The sequence below is a fragment of the Ranitomeya variabilis genome, chromosome 1 (assembly GCF_051348905.1).
Source record: "Ranitomeya variabilis isolate aRanVar5 chromosome 1, aRanVar5.hap1, whole genome shotgun sequence".
NCBI classification, from domain to species: Eukaryota; Metazoa; Chordata; class Amphibia; order Anura; family Dendrobatidae; genus Ranitomeya; species Ranitomeya variabilis.
This window is the reverse complement of record NC_135232.1, coordinates 516,275,040-516,302,068: the sequence shown is the minus strand read 5'-3', so window position 1 is coordinate 516,302,068 and position 27,029 is coordinate 516,275,040. Positions and strand designations below refer to the sequence as shown.

Genomic DNA, 27,029 nt, shown 5'->3' with positions numbered 1-27,029 from the left:
TCCGGAGGAGGACCAGTTAGGAGCACAATTGTCATCAGTCTGGAGGAGAGTTAAACAGCGCCTGTTGAGTGTGGGTGCTAGGTACAAACGTGTGGCTGACAGTAGCCGTGTGCCAGGTCCGGACCTGAGTGTGGATGACTGGGTGTGGTTATCCACAAAAAACATAAGACTCAAAATACCATCCCTTAAATTGGGTCCACGGTTTATTGGTCCATTTAGGGTCACCGCCGTCATTAACCCAGTAGGGTACCGATTGGAGCTTCCTACGTTGTATAAGATACACAACGTGTTCCACAGGTCTCTTTTAAAGAAGGTGGTGGGTTCTGTGGACGCGGCGCCAATGCCACCTCCAGTCTTGGTGGATGGTAATTTGGAATTTGAAGTCTCCAAGGTGGTTGACTTTCGTGTAGTGCGCCACACTTTACAGTATTTGGTACACTGGCGTGGTTATGGGCCTGAGGAGAGGTCCTGGGTACCAGCCTCGGACATTCATGCGGATCGGCTGGTCAGGTTTTTTCACCATCGCCATCCAGACAAGCCGGGTCCTATAAGCCGTGAGGGCCCTGGGGTCCCTCGTAGAAGGCGGGGTACTGTCATGTCGGACGCTGTTCAGACCAGGTCGTTCGACAGACAGCGGTAATTCCGCTTTTGACCACTATGTGCTCATTGGCGTCGGCTAGATTTTATCTAGCTGGTCCGGGGTTAATTTACCTGATGCTCGGATTGGAAGCTGGGCCATGCCCATTGCCTTTAAATAGTTCTCCTGAACATTGGGCGTCGCCGATTATAGCTTCTGTCTTGTGCGTTGTTATCTCGGCCTGGAGTGGTGAGCTAGTAGTTGGAGTATCGTTGCTGGTGGTGTATTTCCCTTTGTCTTATTTACTCCTTCCTATATTCGTATTTATTTTGCCCTGCGCATTTATAGTGTATTCCTGAGTGACTGCGGCGTGGTGTATATTTTCCGTTATCCTTGTCTGTTCTAACTGTGGGTATTGGTGTATGATCTTTTCACTGGGTGGTGGGCGGAGGTTTCAGCCTAGGGTTGAAACAGGAGACAGGGCGAGGGTCGAGGCCTAGACATGCACACCATCAGTGTAAACTCTAGGTAGAGGGTCAGTCAGGATTTCCCTAGTCTGAGGGAAATTGCAGGGGCCCGGTTATTAGCTCTTGCCCAGCTAGTCTCCTCGTGACAAACACTTGTTGATTGTGTTCAAAGCTTCCAAACTTCTTTTGCAGACCTTACACATCTTTCTACAGTGATCTAATTATGGAAAACACCTGCTCTAATCTGCTCTCTGCAGTCATTGTTCCAGCAGTCTCCTTTTTTTTTATGGCTAGATTATCCTGTAATAATTATAGGGGATAATTCAGGAGACTCTTTGCGTGGAACAAGACAACAGGGCACAGTTATATAAGTGGTAAAGTTTATATTATCACACAGTGATTCAAGCAGGTGCAGAGAGAAACTCAAGTCCACAACACTTGGTGCAAATAATAAACGCAGCTTAGCAGTCAATAGGAAACTTCAGAGGTAGATGCAAACAAACAGAAAGTCTATGAAGCACAGTTATTCTTGAGGAAACTTGACAAGAATAGATCCTTGACTTAGTCCAGACACAGATATATATGCTATTAGGCAGTTCAAATCATATCTTAGCTCAACCAGGGAGGCCTGGTTAATAGTCTCAGGTTTTGCAGAGCAGAAACAGCTTACATGTCCAGCAAATGCAGATGGAAGTAACACGAGCAGCAGATGAAGGAGGATTACTGAACACTGGTGTATGCAGCAGGAACTCAGAGCAGAGTGGCAGGATCTCCAACACAGGTTCACAGGAGCAGGTGCAGGTGCAGGTGCAAGGCCAGGGAGTAATCAGGAGCTGGATGCAAAGCAGAATAATCTAGCACAGATTGAAGGCTGGGGTGGAGTTTTATAGCAGGAAGACAAGTGCACATGAGACCAAAGATGCCATGTTGGAAAAGGGCAGTAATGCACAAAAGGTAAAAAATGTTCAGAGTCCTGACACATAGATTCTGTTAACAATGTAGCAGACAAGGCAGCCCATGACCAGAAAGGCCCTTTTGGCATTTGCCAGAATTGCCAGATGGCCAGTCTGGCCTTGGTCATAGGACAAACACATAACTGCTGCACTCAGAAGGCAAAGAAACCGCTGACTGTCTGCTTCCACCACATCTCTTCTACGCTCTGTCAGTCCTGTGATCCCATCTATTGTGTATGGGTGGTGGGGCTTTAGTCATAGGGTGATAAATAAAAAAGCAATAAAAAATAAAACTTATAGTGATGTTTCTGAAATTAATATGGACTGGTTGAAAGATTTCAGGGAATGCTAATGGCCCACGAGTTAGGCCTTATTCACACGTTAATTAATTTATTTTTTCTCATGTAAGAGAAAAATTGACCAAATTTCATCAGTGATTTTGGTAAGTGTCATCAGTTTTTCTTGTACATGGGAAGAAAAATTCTCCACTTTTTCCTAAGAGTCCGTGACACTAGGACCGCACTCAGATTGCATCCAAGTGATGTCCCAATTTTTTCATGGACCCATAGACTTGTATTGCCAATTTTGATCTGAAACTCAGATTAAAAATGGACATCTTTCCGCAATTTTTAGGTATGACTGCTAACTTAAAAAAAATCAGATTGCACTGATACGCAGAACATGGGCATCTGAATGAGGTCAATCGTGACTATTACCACTAATTGGCTTTCTACCATTGGATGTACAGGCACATTCAGGGTCGGACTAGCCCACCGGAGAACTGGAGGATTCTCTGGCGGACCAGGCACTGACATCTGCTGGCATAGAGGGCCTGCAGCTGCCTAGGGCCCCCACTGCCCCAAGGGCTCCCAGCCAGTGGTGTGTCTTTAAAGGGGCACACTACACAGCCACTATGAGTCGGGGGTGGTGGAGCAGCGGGTCACAGGAAGCAGGATCCGGTTGCTGTGGCTAAACCCTGTGCCGCTACTAAATATAAATGAATATTCATGTGGTCGTGGAGAGCTGTAAATATTCATTTCACTTTAATCATACCTCCCAACCGTCCCGGGTCCCGCGGGACTGTCCTGATTTTGACAGTCAGCCCCGGGATCCCGGGCGGGACATTAGTTGTCCCGCACTACGTGCCTAGGGCGGGGACAATGCAGGGGGTGGCACTTGAGTAACTTAGGTTTCTGGCTGTTTTTTTTTTTTTTATAAAAGCTGGGTCACCTCCCCACCGACCCCGCCCCCTGTGCGGCGCTGCGCTGCCTGCCATGCTGAGGGAGAGAGCCAGCAGCGATCAAGATGAAAGGTCAGCGACTCACTACCTCCTGTGTGCACGGAGCTCCGGCTTCTCCTGCTCTTCTCTGGTATCCCGGCAGAGATGGAGAGACGGGGGAGGTGCTGGGACAGTGCAGAGCTGTGAGCAGGAGAAACTGAAGAGCTGCACATGGACATCAGCCGCCCCTGCACCACAGAGGAGATTGTGTGTGTGTGTGATGTGTGTGATGCTGCATGTGTGTGTGTGTGTGTGAGATGCTGCATGTGTGTGTGTGTGTGATGCTGCATGTGTGTGTGATGCTGCATGTGTGTGTGATGCTGCATGTGTGTGTGATGCTGCATGTGTGTGTGATGCTGCATGTGTGTGTGTGTGTGATGCTGCATGTGTGTGTGTGTGAGATGCTGCATGTGTGTGTGTGTGTGTGATGCTGCATGTGTGTGTGTGTGATGCTGCATGTGTGTGTGTGAGATGCTGCATGTGTGTGTGTGTGTGTGATACTGCATGTGTGTGTGATACTGCATGTGTGTGTGATACTGCATGTGTGTGTGTGATGCTGTGTGTGTGTGAGATGCTGCATGTGTGTGTGTGTCATGTGTGTATGAGGTATCTGGTGTGTATGTGATGGCTGCGTGTGTGTGATGGCTGCGTGTGATGGCTGCGTGTGATGGCTGCGTGTGTGATGGCTGTGTGTGTGTGATGGCTGCGTGTGTGTGATGGCTGCGTGTGTGTGATGGCTGCGTGTGTGTGATGGCTGGGTGTGTGTGTGTGATGGCTGGGTGTGTGTGTGTGATGGCTGGGTGTGTGTGTGTGATGGCTGTGTGTGTGTGTGTGATGGCTGGGTGTGTGTGTGATGGCTGGGTGTGTGTGTGATGGCTGGGTGTGTGTGATGGCTGCGTGTGTGTGTGTGATGGCTGCGTGTGTGTGTGTGATGGCTGCGTGTGTGTGTGTGATGGCTGAGTGTGTGATGCATTTGTGTCAAAGCTGCATGTGTTTGTGAGCTGCATGCGTGTGAGCCGTGTGTGTGAGCTGTGTGCGTGTGTGTGAGCGTGTGTGTGAGCTGCGTGCCTGTATGTCATTATACAGTATGGAGAACTGTGGCTATTATACAGTATGGAGCATCATGGGCAGTCATTATACAGTATGCAGCATCATGTGCGGTCATTATACAGTATGCAGCATCATGTGCGGTCATTATACAGTATGGAGCATCATGTGCGGTCATTATACAGTATGGAGCATCATGTGCAGTCATTATACAGTATGGAGCATCATGTGCAGTCATTATACAGTATGGAGCATCATGTGCAGCCAGTATACAGTATGGAGCATCATGTGCGGTCATTATACAGTATGGAGAATCATGTGCGGTCATTATACAGTATGGAGCATCATGTGCAGCCAATATACAGTATGGAGCATCATGTGCGGTCATTAGACAGTATGGAGCATCATGTGCGGTCATTATACAGTATGGAGCATCATGTGCGGTCATTATACAGTATGGAGAATCATGTGGGGCCATTATACAGTATGGAGCATCATGTGCAGTCATTAGACAGTATGGAGCATCATGTGGGGCCATTATACAGTATGGAGCATCATGTGGGGCCAGTATACAGTATGGAGCATCATGTGCGGTCATTATGCAGTATTGAGCATCATGTGCGGTCATTAGACAGTATGGAGCATCATGTGTGGTCATTATACAGTATGGAGAATCATGTGTGGTCATTATACAGTATGGAGCATCATGTGCAGCCAGTATACAGTATGGAGCATCATGTGCGGTCATTATACAGTATGGAGAATCATGTGCGGTCATTATACAGTATGGAGCATCATGTGCAGCCAATATACAGTATGGAGCATCATGTGCGGTCATTAGACAGTATGGAGCATCATGTGCGGTCATTATACAGTATGGAGCATCATGTGCGGTCATTATACAGTATGGAGAATCATGTGGGGCCATTATACAGTATGGAGCATCATGTGCAGTCATTAGACAGTATGGAGCATCATGTGGGGCCATTATACAGTATGGAGCATCATGTGGGGCCAGTATACAGTATGGAGCATCATGTGCGGTCATTATGCAGTATTGAGCATCATGTGCGGTCATTAGACAGTATGGAGCATCATGTGTGGTCATTATACAGTATGGAGAATCATGTGTGGTCATTATACAGTATGGAGCATCATGTGCAGCCAATATACAGTATGGAGCATCATGTGCGGTCATTAGACAGTATGGAGCATCATGTGTGGTCATTATACAGTATGCAGCCTCATGTGCGGTCATTATACAGTATGGAGCATCATGTGCGGTCATTATACAGTATGGAGCATCATGTGCGGCCATTATACAGTATGCATGCGGTCATTATACAGTATGGAGCGTCATGTGTGTTCATTATACAGTATGGAGCTTCATGTGTGGCCATTATACAGTATGGGGCATCATGTGTGGTCATTATACAGTATGGAGCACTGTGTGGCCATATTTTTTTGTTTATGAAATAGTTTGATCGGCAGTGCTAAATGGGTGTGGTTGGGACGTGGATATGGGTGTGACTAATTATGAATGGGTGTGGTCAGAGGCGTGGCCTAAAATTTCGCGCCGCAAACTTTGGCCCTCTTTCCCATCTTCAAAAGTTGGTAGGTATGCTTTAATAGCAGGCACAGTGTTCGCCGCAGCCACCGGATCTTGCAGACACCTGATGATCACATATGCCCACTGCTAAAGAGAATCAATATTCACTGCTTTCCACTCCCATGGGCATGCACTGTTTGCAATGCCAAGCAGTCAGTGCACCTTCCCACCTGCTTTTTGCTATGAAGCCAGAGCTGTCAGTCCAAGTGAGGGTGGAGAGATGGTGGGAAAACAAGTAGGAGAGAAGGTGCATATAAATGATTGGCCCCACTGTGAAGCAGTGAGCTTCTGACCTAGGTCTGAACAGTCATTCTGTGCTTACAGAGTCCCTTTAAAACGTGCCAATAATTTGGAAAATCCAAATAGCGAATGGCACTCCACTCCTTGCGGTGCATGTGGAAATAATTTACATATAGTTGAAGATCTCCCGGCGCTTACATATAATGTGAATCTTGATTCTTTTATGCAGAACTTGTATGAATGTCTCAGCTCCACACAAGCGTTCAACAACACCACCAGTTACTGTCATTAAGGGTACCGTCACACAGTGCCATTTTCATCGCTACGACGTTACGATTCGTGACGTTCTAGCGATATCGTTACGATATCGCTGTGTCTGACACGCTACTGCGATCAGACACCCTGCTGAGAATCGTACGTCGTAGCAGATCGTTTGGAACTTTCTTTCGTCGCTTGATCACCCGCTGACATCGCTGGATCGTTGTGTGTGACAGCGATCCAGCGATGTCTTCGCTTGTAACCAGGGTAAACATCGGGTAACTAAGCGCAGGGCCGCGCTTAGTAACCCGATGTTTACCCTGGTTACAAGCGTAAACGTAAAAAAACAAACCGTACATGCTCACCCGTCGGTGTCCTTCAGGTCCCTTGCCGTCTGCTTCCTGCTCTGAGTGCCGGCCGGAAAGTGAGAGCAGATCACAGCGGTGCTGCGATCTGCTCTCACTGTACGGCTGCACTCAGAGCAGGAAGCAGACGGCAAGGGACCTGAAGGAGACCGACGAGTGAGTATGTACTGTTTGTTTTTTTACATTTACGCTGGTAACCAGGGTAAACATCGGGTTACTAAGCGCGGCCCTGCGCTTAGTTACCCGATGTTTACCCTGGTTACCCGGGGACTTCGGCATCGCTCCAGCGCCGTGATTGCAACGTGTGACCGCAGTCTACGACGCTGGAGCGATGATTATACGACGCTGCGACGTCACGAATCGTGCCGTCGCAGCGATGAAAATTTCAATGTGTGACGGTACCCTAAAGGTACCGTCACATTAAGCGACGCTGCAGCGATAGCGACAACGATGCCGATCGCTGCAGCGTCGCTGTTTGATCGCTGGGGAGCTGTCATACAGACCGCTCTCCAGCGACCAACGATGCCGAGGTCCCCGGGTAACCAGGGTAAACATCGGGTTGCTAAGCGCAGGGCCGCGCTTAGTAACCCGATGTTTACCCTGGTTACCAGCGTAAAAGTAAAAAAAACAAACAGTACATACTCACCTGCGCGTCCCCCAGCGTCCGCTTCCTGACACTGACTGAGATCCGGCCCTAACAGCACAGCGGCTTTCACTTTCACTTTAGGGCCGGCGCTCAGTCAGTGTCAGGAAGCAGACGCTGGGGGAGGTATGACGCTGGGTGAGTATGTACTGTTTGTTTTTTTTACTTTTACGCTGGTAACCAGGGTAAACATCGGGTTACTAAGCGCGGCCCTGCGCTTGGTAACCCGATGTTTACCCTGGTTACCAGTGTAAAACATCGCTGGTATCGTTGCTTTTGGTGTCAAACACAACGATACACGGCGATCGGACGACCAAATAAAGTTCTGGACTTTATTCAGCGACCAGCGACATCACAGCAGGATCCTGATCGCTGCTGCGTGTCAAACTAAACGATATCGCTAGCGAGGACGCTGTAACGTCACGGATCGCTAGCGATATCGTTTAGTGTGACGGTACCTTAAGGCCTTAGTTACTAGTTACAAGGTGACTCTTTGTAGCACTACTGATTGATTTAACTATTTACTTAATGATTGTTTTAGCACCAAGAAGCTTATTGCTGTGACGAGCTGGTCCAGTGCCTCCTGGTCTGACATACCCCTTCCTGTGACTGGCACCTCGCTGTCTATGGACTTTGTATATGGAGACCCTGGTGTGGGCGGGGGCAGCTTTCTCAGCTCTGCTTCATTGTTAAATCTAAACGCTCTGATTGTGCCAGAACTGCTGCACCCAGTAAGCTAAGTGATACATGGACGGATTCAGCTTCTCTTTTCCATGCTGCTCTCATATGAGGTAGCAGTATCCTGCTCACAGACTTCCATTAATAGATAAAATAAATCACTAGTGCTACAAAAAAAGTCAGTGTAGCACAGGCCTTAATGTCACTTGTAAATAAACTAAGGATGGGCCGCTCTTTGGCCAGTGTTGTGTGTTTCCCCTTCAGACTAAAATTTGTCAGCCAGCCCCTGTGTACCAGGATAGGGATGAGCAGGCCATGTATACCAGGATGGAAATGAGTGGCCCATGCTTACCAGGATAGGGATTAGGGGGCCATGCATACCAGGATAGGGATGAGGAGGCCATGCCTACTAGGATATGGATGACATGGCCTCGCATACCAGGATAGGGATGATGAGGCCTTGCGTACCAGGGTAGGGACAATATATACCAGGAAGGGGATGAGTGGGCCATGTATACCAGGATGGAAATGAGTGGGCCATGCTTACCAGGATAGGGATGAGGAGCCGTGTATACCAGGATGGAAATGAGTGGGCCATGCTTACCAGGATAGGGATTAGGGGGCCATGCATACCAGGATAGGGATGAGGAGGCCATGCCTACTAGGATATGGATGAGAAGGCCTTGCATACCAGGGTAGGGACAATATATACCAGGATGAGGATGGGCGCCATGCATAGCAGGATAGTGATGAGGGGGCTATGCATACCTGGATTGGGGACATATATATGCCAGGAGGGGGGATATTAGTACAGAACTGACCACATTTTTTACTTAATTTTTTTTCCTATTTTCCTCCTTTAAAGCCTAGGTGTGTCTTATGGTCTGAAAAATATGGTATATATGAGTAAGTAAGTGACTACGTGGTGGCCATAATACTGTAGGACTGAATTATATTCTACCATGCATACCCTTGCTGTAGAAAAATATTCCCTTTCATTGCTTGTGCAGGCCAAAGTGACCTATGTTATTGTCAGTAGAAGCTAAAGATGCATCATCTGTTTTAGTTTCTACAGTTTGTCTTTTTAACACAAACTTCCACTTTACATTCATAATATAATTGCTTCAGCATCGTCATCCAGACTGAAAGATAGTGATTCCACTCCACTGTTCCTTTTCATGGTAATAGCTATGTCACACACTACAGTCAGCCATTTTCATACAATTAAAACTTTCAATTATTTTAGACACTTCATCCTGTTTTAGTGGAGTTCAATAATGTAAAAATAATTTGGGGATAGATATTTATAGTGTATAGATAATGAAGTAAAAAACTCTTAAAGGGAAGCTGTCACCAGTTTTGTGACATATACTGTGTTCCAAATTATTATGCAAATTGGACTTAAGTGTCATAAAGATTTAATTGTTTTGTTTTTCAAATAAACTTGTGGATGGTATTGTGTCTCAGGGCTCAATGGATCACTGAAATCAATCTTAAACACATGTGATAATTAGTTTTCCAGGTGATTATAGTTAAAGGAAAACTACTTAAAAATGATGTTCCACATTATTAAGCAGGCCACAGGTTTCAAGCAATATGGGAAATAAAAAGGATCTCTCCTGCTGAAAAGCCTTAAATAGTGCAATTCTTTGGACAAGGTATGAAAACATTAGATATTTCACAAAAACTTAAGAGTGATCATCATACTGTGAAGAGATTTGTGACTGAAACAGAGCACAGACAAAGTTCATGCAGATAAAGGCATAATGAGGAAGGTTTCTGCCAGACAAATGCATTGGATTAAGAGAGCAGCTGCCAAAATACCATTACAAAGCAGCAAACAGTTATTTGAAGCTGCTGGTGCCTCTGGAGTCCCTCGAACCTCAAGGTGTAGGATCCTTCAAAGGCTTGCTATGGTGCATAAACCTACTATTCGGCCACCCCTAAACGGTGTTCACAAGCAGAAACGGTTGCAGTGTGCCCACATGAAGACTAATTTTCAAACAGTCTTGTTTACTGATGAGTGTCGAGCAACCCTGGATGGTCTAGATGGATCGAGTAGTGGATGGTTGGTGGATGGCCACCATGTCCCAACAAAGCAGTGACATCAGCAAGGAGGTGGAGGAGTAATGTTTTGGGCTGGAATCATGGGGAAACAGCTGGTAGGGCCCTTTAAGTTTCCTGAAGGTGTGAAAATGACCTCTGCAAAGTAAATAGAGTTTCTGACTGACAACTTTCTTCCATGGTCTAAAAAGCAGAAATGTGCCTTCAGGAGCAAAATCATCTTCATGCATGACAATGCACCATCTCATGCTGCAAAGAATACCTCTGAGCAGGGTCAGACTGGCCATCTGGCAATTCTGGCAAATGCCAGAAGGGCCTGTCTGGTCATGGGCTGCTTTGTCTGCTACGTTGTTAACAGAATCGGCTTTCTCAAGATAACCATATTGGTAACAGTTGTGATGGAGCACATAGTCACTGACTCCGTCACTTACCCCAGTAGCCCACAGGTATCATTAGACATATTGATCTTGTAGAAAATCTTCCTTTCCTCCAACCAGGGTAACATTAGTGATATATCCCATCTGGTTCATGGGGACAGGGACAACTTGGGCCTGTGTGATTTCAAATGCCAGGACTGAATTTCAGCCCCAGTCCACACCTGCCTCTGAGTCATTGGCTGCTATGGGTATAAAAGGAGAGAAACTCATGGTGTGGCCACCATCTTCCCCTGACCTCAACCCTATAGAGAACCTTTGGAGTATCATCAAGCAAAAGATCTATGAGGGTGGGAGGCAGTTCACATAAAAACAACAGCTCTGGGAGGCTATTCTGACTTCATTCAAATAAATACAAGCAGAAACTCTCCAAAAACTCACAAGTTCAATGGATTCAAGAATTGGGAAGGTGATATCAAAGAAGAGTTCCTATGTTAACATGTAACTTGGCCTGTTTGTTTTGGAGTTAAATAGCTTTTTTTGTTCAGTGAATGTGACGTCCTAATGCTGCAAATTCCACAATTGAGCATTTTCAGTTCTTTAAAACATTATTATTATTATTATTATTATTATTATTATTTATTGTTATAGCGCCATTCCATGGCACTTTACATGTAAGGAAGGGTATACATAATAAAAACAAGTACAATAATCTTAAACAATACAAGTCATAACTGGTACAGGAGGAGAGAGGACCCTGCCCGTGAAGGCTCACAATCTACAAGGGATGGGTGAAAATACAGTAGGCGAGGATAGAGCTGGTCATGCAGCGGTTTGGTCGATCGGTGGTTACTGCAGGTTGTAGGCTTGTCAGAAGAGGTGGGTCTTCAGGCTCTTTTTGAAGGTTTCGATGGTAGGCGAGAGTCTGATGTGTTGTGGTAGAGGGTTCCAGAGTAGGGATGATACTCGAGAGAAATCTTGTATACGATTGTGGGAAGAGGAGATAAGAGGGAAGTAGAGAAGGAGATCTTGTGAGGATCGGAGGTTGAGTGTAGGTAAGTACCGGGAGATGAGGTCACAAATGTATGGACAAGACAGGTTGTGGATGGCTTTGTACGTCATGGTTAGGATTTTGTACTGGAGTCTCTGGGCAATGGGGAGCCAGTGAAGGGATTGACAGAGGGGAGAGGCCGGGAAATAGTGGGGGGACAGGTGGATTAGTCAGGCAGCAGAGTTTAGAATAGATTGGAGGGGTGTGAGAGTGTTAGAGGGGAGGCCACAGAGCAGGAGGTTGCAGTAATCAAGGCGAGAGATGATGAGGGCATGGACTAGGGTTTTTGCAGATTCTTGGTTGAGGAATGTACGGATTCGTGAAATATTTTTGAGTTGAAGTCGGCAGGAAGTGGAAAGGGCTTGGATATGTGGTTTGAAGGAGAGATCAGCGTCAAGGATTACCCCGAGGCAGCGAGCTTGTGGGACTGGGGAGAGTGTGCAGCCATTTACTGTAATGGATAGGTTCGTTGGAGGGGTCGTGTGAGATGGGGGGAAAGATGATGAATTCTGTTTTGTTCATGTTAAGTTTCAGAAATCTAGCAGAGAAGAAGGATGAAATAGCGGATAGACATTGAGGGATTCTGGTTAGTAGGGAGGTGATATCTGGTCCAGAGATGTAGATCTGTGTGTCATCTGCATAGAGGTGATACTGAAAGCCATGAGATTCTATGAGCTGTCCCAGGCCAAAGGTGTAAATGGAGAAGAGCAGGGGCCCTAGGACTGAACCTTGTGGGACTCCGACAGATAGGGGGCGAGGTGAGGAGGTGGTGTGTGAGTGGGAGACGCTGAATGTCCGGTCTGTTAGGTATGATGAGATCCAGGATTGGGCCAAGTCTGTGATACCAAGGGATGAGAGGGTCTGTAATAATAGGGAATGGTCGACTGTGTCAAAGGCAGCCGACAGGTCGAGGAGGAGGAGGACAGAGTAGTGTCGCTTGCGCTTGGCGGTTAAGAGGTCATTGGTGACCTTAGGGCAGTTTCAGTGGAATGGTGTGACCGGAAGCCAGACTGTAAGCGGTGAAAGAGGGAGCAAGAAGAGAGATGGGAGGACAGTTCAAGGTAGACGTGTTGTTCCTGTAATTTGGAGGCATAGGGGAGAAGTGATATAGGGCGATAGTTAGATACAGAGGATGGGTCAACAGAAGGCTTTTTGAGGATAGGTGTGATGGAGGCAAGTTTAAAGCTTGAGGGGAAAACACCAGTTGTTAGTGATAGGTTGAAAAGATGGGTTAGGGTTGGGATGAAGACTGTGGTGAGGTTTTGGATGAAGTTGGATGGTCAAGTGCACAGGTGGTGAGATGCGATCTTGAGAGTAGAGTGGAGAGTCGATCATCTGTAATGGCGGAGAAGTTGGTTTTGGAGGTGGAGGGCTGGGAAGTCGGGAGGAAGGGCTCTGGGGGTTGTTGACCAAAACTGTCTCTGATGTTATCAATCTTCTGCTTGAAAAATGAGGCAAAGTCTTCAGCTGAGATAAGTGGGGAGGGAGGAGGTGCTGGGGGACGGAGGAGAGAATTGAATGTGTTGAATAACTGTTTAGGGTTGTGAGACAGGGAGGATATGAGAGATGAGAAGTAGGTTTGTTTAGCAGTGGCGAGTGTGGTCTTGAAAGTAGTGAGGGACTGTTTGAATGCGATGAAGTGTTCGTTGGAGTGGCATCTTTTCCATCTGCGCTCAGCAGCCCTGGAAGCTCGCCTCAGTTCTTTGGTCAGGCTGGTGTGCCAGGGCTGTCTGTTGGTTTTGCGAGCTTTGGTATGTGCAAGTGGGGCAGCAGATTCCAAAGCTACAGCTATTGTGGTGTTATATAGAGTGGCAGCATCATCCGCATTGTGTATGGAACTTATGTCTATGAGAGGGAGGAGGGATTCAGAGAATGAATGTAGGTCAAGATGTTTAAGATTTCTGCAAGGGTGTGAAAGTTTGTGGGGTGGGGATTGTAGACATGGAGTGGAGAGAGATGAGAATGTGAGAAGGTTGTGGTCAGAGAGAGGAAGAGGTGAGTTAGAGAGGTTAGATAGGGAGCAGAGGCGGGTGAAGATGAGGTCCAGTGTGTTACCATCTTTGTGGGTGGCTGTAGAAGACCATTGAGTGATTCCGAAGGAGGAAGTGAGAGATATAAGTTTACTGGCAGCTGAGAGGGAAGTGTCAATGGGGATGTTGAAGTCGCCCATGATGATAGTGGGGATGTCCGCGGAAAGGAAATGAAGTAGCCAGGTGGTGAAGTGGTCAAAGAAGGTGGTGGCTGGCCCTGGGGGGCAGTAAATGACAGCCAGTTGGAGGTTGGAGGGGGAGTAGATGCGCACAGAGTGCACCTCAAAGGAAGGGAGGGTGACAGAGGGTGGCAGTGGGATTGGGGTGAAGGAGCAGTTATCTGACAGGAGAAAACCAACTCCTCCACCATGTTTGCTGCTGGGGCGAGGTGTGTGAGAAAGGTGGAAGCCACCGTAAGAGAGTGCAGCAGGGGAGGCTGTATCAGAAGGGGTGAGCCAGGTTTCGGTGATGGCGAGGAAGGAAAGTTTGGTAGTAACAAAAAGATCATGGATGTAGGAAAGCTTGTTGCAGACAGAGTGAGCGTTCCACAGAGCTCCTGTTAGTGGGACTGGGGAAGCGGGGGCTGGGTGAATGGGTATAAGGTTAGAGAGGTTACGGAAGTTTGTGATAGAGCATGGATGGGAAGTAGAAATGACTGTGGGAATGTGGTGAGGAGGACCAGGATTTGGAGAGATATCACCAGCAGTGAGAAGGAGCAGAGAAAGTGTTAGCAGGTGGGAGCAGGAGAGGGCATGAGGTTTCTGTCTGTGCTTGGCGACAGAGGATTGTATGTTAAGGACCAGTTCTGAAGAGGAGGTGTTCTGAGGAGGAGGTGAGATGGATGGGGAGGATTGAAGCAGAGATAAACAGTTCCTTACTTGGTGTAGGGATTAGGGGAGGTAGCATAAAGTGAAGGATTATTGGGGTGAGAGTGAAAATAAACAGAAACATTGTTTACAGTGACTGGCCAGTTACCTTCAGTTCCCTTCAGGTTCAATTCAGGTTTTAATTCTACTGTCATCTTCACACTTCTAGGACACACTTATAGGAATCAAACTGCAGACTGAAGTCTATGCAGACTTGAGCTATACAATATAAGTACAACTAAGTGCAGTCAGGTGTGAAGCAGAGAGGAGTGGTATCTGCTCATCATGGTCAGAGAATTAAGAGTGGACCAGATGCATACAATCAAGCCAGAGTAAACAATGTCATAAATAACATGGGTGGGGTAAAGCTGGGGTTAGCTGAAAGGCATACCATATCAAATGTTTAGAAATTCTACTGTGCCTTATAATTTGGAACAGTGCATTTTCAGTTTTTATTCATTATGGAGATCATACTGTTATTATTGGGAGGTTTCTTCAATAAAATTCGATGTATACTCTAACGGGTGATGACTTTTATTAGACTGACTGTCATTTGCACCAACCATTTAGGAAAATCCGAGAAAAATGTAATTTGCATAATAATTTGGAACATGGTGCAGTAGCTAAAAATATCACCTTATTCAGCACCTACTATACATTCCTAAATCCTTATTTAACCCTCTGACTCCCCTTGTATACTCCCAAAAAACCTTTTAATTTCTCCCGCGCTGTCTGGTAATCTTCTCAGTCTGGTTTGATGGGCGTGGTTTACGGCCTCTACTTCACTCCCATCGGCTGTTGCTCGCCGTCCTACTTGATGGATGATGCTTCTTGCGCCGTGTGATATCTCGCGCCTCCTCAGAAATATTGCGTTTTGCACCTACGCAGTATGCTTTGCCCAACTGCGGGCGAAGCCGAGAAACAGAAGTGCCATGCGCCGACACACGTATTTCCGGCTCATGTACCGGAAGTACGTTTGCCATTGCATGTGCACTTCTGTTTTTTGGCTTGGCCTGCAGTTGGGCAAAGCATACTGCGCATGTGTGAAACGCAATATCTCTGAGCAGGAGCGAGATATCGCGCGGCGCAAAAGGCATCATCCATGAAGTTGGACGGCGAGTAACAGCCGATGGGAATGATATAGAGGCCTGAAACCACGCCCATCGGACCGGACTGAGAAGATTATCAGACAGCGAGGGAGAAATGAAAAAGGTTTTTCGGGAGTATACAAGGGGAGTCAGAGGGTTAAATAAGGATTTAGGGAATGCATAGCAGACACTGAATAAGGTGATATTTTTAACTGCTATGTCATCAAACTGGTGACAAGATCCCTTTAATGGAAGTTAAATATTCAATCACATTGTATGTGATTTGAAACTGCATCTGAATTTCATACTAAAATATTGATACATAATTATACATTTATGTTTTTAGGTATGGATGTTGCACCACAAATGCTAGCAGAAAATAAAGAAACCAACGTTGTCTTAAAGGAGGTTCGAGATATACTGAAACAACAGGTGATTTCTAATTAATGCAGTGTCATGATGTTATAGATGTAATGTTCTTAAACATTTTTCCAATATTATTGTTAAGATTAAAAGGATATCACCTACCAAACATACACTGCGTGCAGAATTATTAGGCAAGTTGTATTTTAGAGGATTATTTTTATTATTGATCAACAACTATGTTCTCAATCAACCCCAAAGACTCATAAATATCAAAGCTTAATTTTTTTGGAAGTTGGAGTGGTTTTTTTTTTAGATTTGGCTATCTTAGGAGGATTTCTGTTTGTGCAGGTAACTCTCACTGTGCAGAATTATTAGGCAACTTAATAAAAACCAAATATTATCCCATCTCACTTGTGTATTTTCACCAGGTGAACCAATATAACTGCACAAAATTTAGAAATAAACATTTCTGACATGCAAAAACAGAACAAAAAAAAATTAGTGACCAATATAGCCACCTTTCTTTATGATGACACTCAACAGCCTTACATCCATAGATTCTGTCAGTTGCTTGATCTGTTTACAATCAACATTGCATGCAGCAGCCACCACAGCCTCCCAGACACTGTTCCGAGAGGTGTACTGTTTTCCCTCCCTGTAGATCTCACATTTTATGAGGGACCACAGGTTCTCTATGGGGTTCAGATCAGGAGAGCAAGGGGATCATGTCATTATTTTTTCTTCGAGACCTTTACTAGCCAGCCACCCTGTGGAGTAGTTGGAGGCATGTGATGGAGCATTGTCCTGCATGAAAATCATGTTTTTATTGAACGATACCAACTTCTTCCTGTACCTCTGCTTGAAGAAGTTGTCTTCCAGAAACTGGCAGTAGGTCTGGGAGTTGAGCTTCACTCCATCCTCAAGCTGAAAAGGGCCCACAAGTTCATCTTTGATGATACCAGCCCATGCCAGTACCTCACCTCCAAATTGCTGGCGTCTGAGTCGGAGTGGAGCTCTCTGCCCTTTACTGATCCAGCCTCTGGCCCATCCTTCTGGCCCACCAAGAGTCACTCTCATTTCATCAGTCCATAAAATCTTTGAAAAGTCAGTCTTAAGACATTTCTCGGCCCAGTCTTGACGTTTTATATTATGTTTCTTGTTCAAAGGTGGTCATTTTTCAGCCTTCCTTACCTTCGCCATGTCCCTGAGTATCGCACACATTGTGCTTTTTGTTACTCCAGTAACGTTTCAGCTCTGAAATATGGCAAAACTGGTGGCAAATGGCATCTTGGCAGCTTCACGCTTAATTTTCCTCAATTCATGGGCAGTTATTTTGCGCCTTTTTTGCCCAACACGCTTCTTTCGACCCTGTTGGCTATTTGCCATGAAACGCTTGACTGTTCGGTGATCACGCTTCAAAAGTTTGGCAATTTCAACACTGCTTCATCCCTCTGCAAGACATCTCACAATTTTGGACTTTTCAGAGCCCGTCAAATCTCTCTTCTGACCTATTTTGCCAAAGGAAAGAAAGTTGCTTAATAATTAAGCACACCTTATATAGGGTATTGATGTCAGTAGACAACACCCCTCCTCATTACAGAGATGAACATCACCTGATTTACTTAATTGGTAGTTGGCTCTCAAGCCTGAACAGCTTGGAGTAGGACAACATGTATAAAAAGTATCATGTGATCCAAAAAACAACTTGCCTAATATTTCTGCTCGCAGTGTAGTGATTTCAAATTTCTACGATATGCAATGACTGTAAAGATTCAGGCAGTGTTGAAAGCCAAAGTACAGTACAATGCAGTCACTTTACAAGAATGAATAAGTAATCATATGCTAAATAGTTGCAAGTCAAATTTGTGTATGAGAATGGCAAGATGATTGTATAAAAAATGATGGTAGTCTCACCTTTAAAACAGTAGTGCATGGTGCGATATGGATCCTGAAAATCAAAAGTTCAAAACATTGTTACCCTTTTGCTTATCACTGCACTATTCCTTGTTTTGATACTGTATTCATATACTGACAATGGTTATGATGACATATTTATGTGCTGACAGTGGTTCTGGTGGTGTATTCATTTGCTGACTGTGATTCTGGTAATGTATTCATGTGCTAACAATTTTTATGGTGCTGTAGTCATGGTGGTTTTGGTGGTGTACTCATATACTGATGATGGTTTTGGTGCTATAGTCATGTACTGTTGGTGGTGCTATCAATGTACTCATGTTCTGACGCTGGTTCTGGTGATGTTGTCATGTACTGATGTAGTTCTGGTAATGTAGTCATGTAGATGTAGCAATCTGTAATTTATTAGATTGGAACATTGGTGTCTAGCCTGCTAGCACCTTGTTTATGCATTCCTCCATATTCTGTCTCCTGTTACCGATCCGGCTTGTTTACCCATCCTATTTAACCTTTCTGATCCTGGACACTGCTACTTTTGTAAAACATATGCTGCCTGCCTTGACCTCGGATTGTCTGACCATGTCTTTGGTTTACCCTTCTATACTTGTACCCATGCCACTGACTATCTGTTCAGCGGCTGCAGTCCCAGGGACTGCCCTGGGGTGGTAGCTGGGGTTTTCCTGGCAGCCCAACCTATCGTCACCATCAGAGGCTCTAATAAAGAGCTGGTAGACACTTTGCCATGCCTCTTCATGGTAAGCCCAGCCTACGGTGCAGTGTGTCCACTCCCACTAGCATGAAATTACATTCGGACCTTGGACCCCACTGATATATCTGTACCCAGGGATTTCAAGTCAAGTGTACAAGTACTGTACAAGGAGGTCTGCTCTCAGCATGAGCCTTAGGACCAGCCTATGCAGGCCATTAATAATAATAATAATAATAATAATAATAATAATAATAATCTTTATTTATATAGCGCCAACATATTCCGCAATGCTTTACTGTTTAACAGTTTCAAACACAACAGTCATAAGTAACAACGTTAACAATACAATAATTAAAGCACAATAAGACGACCCTGCTCATGAGAGCTTACAATCTACCATGAGGTGGGAGAGATACAAAGTACAGGTGTGTATTTACAATGATGTATTTACAATGATGGTCCAGCCATCTTCAGGGGGTGGAGAATGGATGGGGATAGTGAATGGGCTACACACACAAACATAAAATGACTTTGATTAGTGAACGTGGTAGGCCGCTCTGAACAAATGTGTTTTGAGCGAGCGCATAAAACTATGCAATTTGTGGATGGTCCTAATATCTTGGGGTAGAGCATTCCAGAGGATTGGCGCAGCATAGGAGAAGTCTTGGAGTTGGGAGTGGGATGTACGGATTAGTGCAGAGGTTAGTCGAAAGTCATTTGCAGACCGCAGCAGTCGGTTAGGCCGATAGACAGAAATGAGGGAGGAGATGTAAGGGCTTGCCGCACTGTGGAGAGCTTTGTGGGTGAGACCAAGTACTTTGAATTGTATCCTGTAATGAATGGGCAGCCAGTGTAACAACTGGCGAAGAGCGGACGCGTCCGAGTAATGATTAGCCAGATGGACGACCCTGGCTGCTGCATTAAGGATAGACTGGAAAGGGGAAAGTCGAGTGAGGGGGAGGCCAATTAATAGTGCGTTACAGTAGTCCAGGCGGGAGTGGATCAGGGCGACATTGAGGGTTTTTGTTGTTTCCATGGTGAGAAAAGGGCGGAATCTAGAGATGTTCTTTAGGTGTAAGCGGCATGAGCGAGCAAGAGATTGTATGTGGGATGTGAAGGAGAGATCCAAGTCAAACATAACACCCAGACAGCGCGCCAGCTGCCACGGTGTTATTTTGGTGCCACCCACGGAGAGGGAAATGTCAGATTTAGGGAGGTTAGTAGATGGCAGGAGCAGAAGAAGTTCAGTTTTGGAGAGGTTGAGTTTCAGATAGAGAGCAGACATGATGTTGGAGACTGCAGACAGTCAGTGGCATTCTGTAGTACAGCGGAGGTAAGGTCAGGGGATGATGTATATAGTTGTGTGTCATCAGCATAAAGATGGTACTGAAAGCCAAATCTGCTGATGGTCTGTCCAATTGGGGCCATGTAGAGAGAGAAGAGAAGGGGGCCAAGGACTGAGCCCTGAAGTTTCCCCCGACAGTGAGAGGAAGAGGAGACGAAGTGGAGCCAGAGAACAGAACACTGAAGGAGCGGTCAGAAAGATAGGAGGAGAACCAGGAGAGAGCAGTGTCCTTAATGCCTAGTGACTGGAGCCTAGAGAGTAGGAGAGGGTGGTCAACAGTGTCGAAAGCTGCAGAAAGGTCGAGAAGAATGAGCAGAGAGTGGTCACCGTTACATTTTGCTGTCAGAAGGTCATTGGTCACTTTGATGAGTGCAGTTTCTGTTGAATGTAGGGGGCGGAAACCGAACTGTGAAGGGTCTAGGAGGGAGTGAGTGGAGAGGTAACGGGTAAGGCGGGAGTATATCAGGTGCTCCTAGAGTTTAGAGATGAAGGGGAGATTGGAGACTGGTCTGTAGTTGTTAGTGCAGGATGGGTCGAGGGTGGGTAGTAATGGAGTAATGATAGAGTGTTTGAAGGAGGAGGGGAAAATGCCATAGGAGAGGGAGAGATTAAAGATTGTAGTTAGGTGAGTTGTGATGACTGGAGAGAGAGACTGGAGGAGGTGTGAGGGAATTGGGTCAGTAGTGCATGTAGTCGGACGAGAAAAGGAGAGGAGACTCCTTCTTCTGTGATGGGATCGAATGTGGAGAGTGAGCCAGGAGAAATGCAGGGAGGGATGGGATTCACTGCACTTGGTGGCTGGGAGTGGATTTCCTGACGGATGTTATCTATTTTCTCTATAAAGTGGGAGGCCAGGTCATCAGCACAAATATCTGTGATAGGGGCTTGTGCTTTTGGCCTGAGGAGGGAGTGAGAGGTGTCAAAAAGTTTCTTGGGGTTGTTGGCTAGTGAGGAGATCAGGGTGGTGAAGTAGGTCTGTTTGGCGAGGTGAAGGGCAGAGTTATAGGTCCTTAACATAAATTTGAAGTGTATGAAGTCTTCTGGTGTGCATGTTTTCCTCCATAAGCGTTCAGCACACCTAGAGCATCGCTGGAGAAATCAGGTTTGCGATGTGAGCCAGGTGAATGTGCTAGCAACCCAGCTGCAGTGTCTGTCCGCCACAATGTCCACCCTGACTTCCGCTTCTATCTAGCATGCCTACTCAACCCTACTCTGGACAGTGCGCCTCTGTAAGGGAACCATCTAATGATCCAGTTTCTGGTGGGACTCCAAAGCTCCAGCTTCCACTTTTGTTTTGCTACGGTGGACACCCCAAATAGAGCCATGCTTCATCAATCAATATCAGATCAATTTCATACTCCACACTCATCTTTTTTCAATTGGACCAGACCAAGATAGCATTTATGGTCTCTGTCTGGACAAGCCCTGGACAAGCCCTGGCCTGGTCAAACCCTATTTGGGAGCATGGAGATCTGGAGACTTGCAATGTTTGGAGGTTCCTGAGATGTTCTGAGCAATATTTCCCCCCACTGTAGAGGGTAAACAAGTGGGGATGGAGACCTGCGTGAGGACAGACAAAATTTGAGAAGTGCGACATATTCAAATGGAAGTAGATAAAAGGAAAATGTCTTTATTGAAATTCCTTAAAAGCACAAACTAGTTCAGGTAACACATTAAAATCTTCTCACCCATTTCTGGCAACTGCCCTTGGTCAGCACAATGAACATGTGAACGTATTTATACATAAATGGACCATTTTTTTGTTCTTCCCTTAACTTTGTGTTAATTCCCACAACCAATCAGGGCACAGAAACCATCCACAACATCATGACACAAAGTCTTCTGTGATTGGTTGCTGAAGTCACATGTCCCTGGCCATATAAAAATCAGACATCGTTTTGCTAGTGCCATTTGCTCAGTGTCAAAGTTCAGAGAGGTCGCTCCTGTGCTAGTGCTGAAAGTGAACTTATCCTGTGTGAAATTGATCTTCCAGCATTGAAATAGATTGTGCAAAAATTGCGTGGCAGTCTCTGGAAGCCCTATTAGCTACTCCAAATCGTTTGTGCTAATACTGTATTTCAGTGGCAAATCATAAAGCCAGATTTCCAACTAAAAAACGTTAAGCCTACTATAGTGGTGCAGCCACGAGGCCCAATTAGCTACTCCAAATCATTTGTGCTAAAACTGTGTTTCTGTGGCAAATCCAAATCAGAAGGCCAGATTTCCACTTGAAAGTTAGGCATAATAGTGTTAGGCACACTATCTAAAAAAATAAATAGTGATTGTTCATTTAGTGACAGGTGACAGACAGCTGTGGGCCTAAGGTTGTGAAACAGCAGGCTCCAATTTTGGAAGGCTACTTAAAACATGAGTGGGAAAAAGTCTGGTCATGGTGGAAGGGGGAACAGGCTTGGCATTCGACGTGTATGTGGTTTAGGTGTTAATGTGAATGAAAGCTCAACTGAACAAACACCATCTCGTCATATCCAAAGACCACTTACAAAATCTGTTACCGGCTGCCCTACTCAGCTCCCTTTCTTTGGCAGCCACATAGCGGTATGCCCTGTAGATGAGGCTCAGAAAGCACAGTGCTTGAGTGGATGGCGAGCGCTGCATCAAGTGTCCTCTCTTCCTCTTCCTCCAACATAACATCACACACAGTACAATCCTCAGAGGTGGCACCCCAATTACTCTAGTTTTCCCCATGTCAAAAATTCCGAGATGCCCAACTGACTGTGGGGAACCTCAGATGGGCCATTCTGAAAAGCTGTTCACACACTGTATTTCATGGGCAACAGAGATATGCTCTGAAGAATCACAGAATCCAGAGGAGGAAAGAATCTGCACCGATGTCCAAAGTTTTTTCATGTTGGATTCGGAGCCAGGCAATGTTGGGTCCCAGCAGAATCCAGACCCTTGTCACCAGATGGTAACCACTAGGGGTGGAGGTGATCCTGATGAGACTGAGATACCAGGGGTGCACACAGACTGTACTGTGGTGTCAGGGAAGGAAGAGGAGGAGGGTGACTCTCAGGGTGAGGAGTATGAGAACAGGGAGGATGATGATAAGGTTGTAGATCCCACTTGGTGTGAACCCAGAGGTATGCAGCTGAGTAGCTCAGCAGAGGAGATGCAGGAAGATGAGGAGGTAACATTGCGGCTTCTCACATAGACACAAAGTGAGGCAATCATGACAAGCATTGCATCCTCAGCCTCAACTCTGCCTGTAGCCAGCATCGGTCGTGAGTGTGCAGTTCACAGAAATGGCAAGGGATGCATGACCTGGGTGTTTTTTTGAGACCGCAAAGAATGATCCAACATATGTTATCTGTCAAATTTGCAAAAAAAAATTCAGTAGAGGCAAAAATTGCAATCATTTGACAACGTGCAACATGCATGAACCAGCACATGCGCGATCAACTTGTCTTAGTGTGGGAATCTCACTGCGTTAAAATGCAGACTAGTGGGCCTCGCCCACCACCAGCCATCCCATCAACCCCATATGCTGCTTATTCCTCCTCCGTCACTATTCCAAGTGTTCAAATACAGGTCTCCAGCTACAGAAACTACAATTGTTTACCCACCACAGTTGGGGTGAGTGAGAGCTGGTCAGCTGTTACGGAAGTAGACATGACTGCTGCTTCTGTGTCACCTAGTACAACATATCTTTCACAATCCACCATAACACCTCCACCTGCACCTCACTAACAGTCCAGCAGTTTGTCCTGTTCTCCATACTCCACCCCCTCTCAGCACTGTAGCCAGATTTTGGTCCCGCAGTTGTGGTCACGTAAAATGTTTCCCCCTACACATGGGAAAGCTAAGAGCTTCAACTCCACCATCTCCAATCTATTGGCCATGGAAATGCTGTCTTTCCACCTGGTGGCTACAGATGGTTTTTGAAAGTTGATGGCCATGGCAGTCCCCCAGTACCAGTTGCCCAGTCGCCATTACTTCTCAAAGAAAGCTATGCCTGTGCTACACCAACATGTCTCTGACATCTCCTGTTCTCTGAAAAAATCTATGTCTGCCCACGGTGCATTTCACCACTGACACCTGAAAGAGCAAACATGGGCAGAGGAGTTACATTTTGCTAATTGGTCACTGTGTGACTCTGGTGGCTTTGAGGGCAGGCGGTCAAGGGACTGTTCCACAAGTCTTTGAATCCCCAAGACTTGCAGGACAAACCTCTGTATCTAACAGTTCATCCACTGTTTCTGCCTCCTCCACCTCCTAAACCCCTTCATGATCCCAGCTTTTTTAGGTTTTTCGTTTTTTGCTCCCCTTCTTCCCAGAGCCATAACTTTTTTATTTTTCTGTCAATATGGCCATGTGAGAGCTTGTTTTTTCTGGGACGAGTGGTGCTTTTGAAAGACCTCATTGGCTCATTTGGCCACTGGGTTATCGAGGCTGGGTACACCCTTTGATTTATTTACTCTGGTTTATAATGCTAATAATTTAAGTACCAACAATATGTAGTTATGACCTTTCGGCCATTTAACTTTTAGAACTATGCCAGGCAAATATGGGTATCAGGGATAACAGCATACAGGTTATTTGTCTTCTTTTCAAGTCTTATTTTTTGTGTCGTATCCATATTGGGGTTAGCGCATGCAATATTCTTTAGGGATATTTTTTCAACAATGTGGACAGGTTGAAGTTTACATGGGCATTAATACAGGCGCAATGTTAAATTTATTGAAAATCTTTTCTTTATAATATCAATGTGTTGACTCTGCAGCTTGCGCTGTAATGGTGAGTTTATTGATGGGCTGATTACTGTAACACATGCGCTGTATCCATGTCGCCACAGCAATGCAGCTCCGGTGACTGGGCGGAAGTATGTTCGACGTCAGGTGCATCAGCGCTTGCGTGATACTCCTTGTTTGTGTTATCTTAGCAACCCTGCTCTGGCAATGTGGCTGATGTGTTTCCAGGTTACCAGCGCACATGCTGTATGCGATTTTCAAAGGCTCCGCCTTGTACATCACTGATAAACTCCATATGGATACTTCCGGCATGGCGAGCTTTACGACTTCCAGGTAAGCAGCACAGCTGCACCATATTTTGTAGCCTAATTATTTTGCATATAACGGATACTGGACACAAGCAGTGATCACCCCTGACCAAGCCACCATGAGTGGCGACACGCATCGGGTTTTACTGCCTTACCTGACTCCATGGGTGCTGAGCATTTTGGTGTTATGACGGTTTCATGATAATATTTTCCATGGGTACCTCTTAGGTAAATATACCTCATGGGTATCCCCTCTACAATCGTTTGGACCTAACCACCTATTTCTACCTACTCTTTATGATTTTTCATTCAATCTCCTTTCTTGATTGGGTCCTGGTTTTGGGCCATAAGGATTTTTTTTGGGAGCTCGCATTTTGTCAGCTGCTCACTGTTTTTGCAATTGAGTTGGGTGAGTCTGTTGCAGTGAGGGTAAAGATATAGGTGTCCACCATATATATATATATATATTCTTATCTTGTGAGGGATTTTGCCATGTATTTGTGATGGTATGCTGTTTATTAACCTTCATATACAGTGCTGTTGTGAATTCCGTTCTCGAACTCCCTCCTGTGGTCATGAATGGTACTTCGGTGAGTTCTGTCCGTGGACTCCCTCTGGTGGCTGTGAGTGGAGCTGCTGGTTCTGAGATTCCTTCTCCAGCTGCCCTCGTTTGGGGCTAGGCTGATTCTCTATTTAACTCCACTCAGATCGTTACTCCATGCCAGCTGTCAATGTTCTAGTACTGGTTCAGATCTCTCCTGGATCTTTCTGAGGACCTGTCTACTCCAGCACAAGCTAAGTTCCTGCCTGTTCATTTGTTACATACAGGTCCTTCTCAAAAAATTAGCATATAGTGTTAAATTTCATTATTTACCATAATGTAATGATTACAATTAAACTTTCATATATTATAGATTCATTATCCACCAACTGAAATTTGTCAGGTCTTTTATTGTTTTAATACTGATGATTTTGGCATACAACTCCTGATAACCCAAAAAACCTGTCTCAATAAATTAGCATATTTCACCCGTCCAATCAAATAAAAGTGTTTTTTAATACCAAACAAAAAAACCATCAAATAATAATGTTCAGTTATGCACTCAATACTTGGTCGGGAATCCTTTGGCAGAAATGACTGCTTCAATGCGGCGTGGCATGGAGGCAATCAGCCTGTGACACTGCTGAGATCTTATGGAGGCCCAGGATGCTTCAATAGCGGCCTTAAGCTCATCCAGAGTGTTGGGTCTTGCGTCTCTCAACTTTCTCTTCACAATATCCCACAGATTCTCTATGGGGTTCAGGTCAGGAGAGTTGGCAGGCCAATTGAGCACAGTAATACCATGGTCAGTAAACCATTTACCAGTGGTTTTGGCACTGTGAGCAGGTGCCAGGTCGTGCTGAAAAATGAAATCTTCATCTCCATAAAGCATTTCAGCCGAGGGAAGCATGAAGTGCTCCAAAATCTCCTGATAGCTAGCTGCATTGACCCTGCCCTTGATGAAACACAGTGGACCAACACCAGCAGCTGACATGGCACCCCACACCATCACTGACTGTGGGTACTTGACACTGGACTTCAGGCATTTTGGCATTTCCTTCTCCCCAGTCTTCCTCCAGACTCTGGCACCTTGATTTCCGAATGACATGCAAAATTTGCTTTCATCAGAAAAAAGTACTTGGGACCAGTTAGCAACAGTCCAGTGCTGCTTCTCTGTAGCCCAGGTCAGGCGCTTCTGCCGCTGTTTATGGTTCAAAAGTGGCTTTACCTGGGGAATGCGGCACCTGTAGCCCATTTCCTGCACACGCCTGTGCACGGTGGCTCTGGATGTTTCCACACCAGACTCAGTCCACTGCTTCCTCAGGTTCCCCAAGGTCTGGAATCGGTCCTTCTCCACAATCTTCCTCAGGGTCCGGTCACCTCTTCTCGTTGTACAGCGTTTTCTGCCACATTGTTTCCTTCCAACAGACTTACCATTGAGGTGCCTTGATACAGCACTCTGGGAACAGCCTATTTGTTGAGAAATTTCTTTCTGGGTCTTACCCTCTTGCTTGAGGGTGTCAATGATGGCCTTCTTGACATCTGTCA

The 27,029-nt window shown here is 45.7% G+C and overlaps 1 protein-coding gene across 1 annotated transcript in view; it reads left to right on the top strand.

The window, feature by feature from the left end:
* The window catches only part of LOC143766163 (cartilage oligomeric matrix protein-like), an 883,353-nt gene that overhangs the window by 82,773 nt on the left and 773,551 nt on the right, over positions 1-27,029 (top strand). The window contains exon 2 of the mRNA XM_077253630.1: positions 15,936-16,021. Coding sequence (XP_077109745.1) covers positions 15,936-16,021 — 86 coding nt within the window. The remainder of the gene's footprint in view (positions 1-15,935; positions 16,022-27,029) is intronic.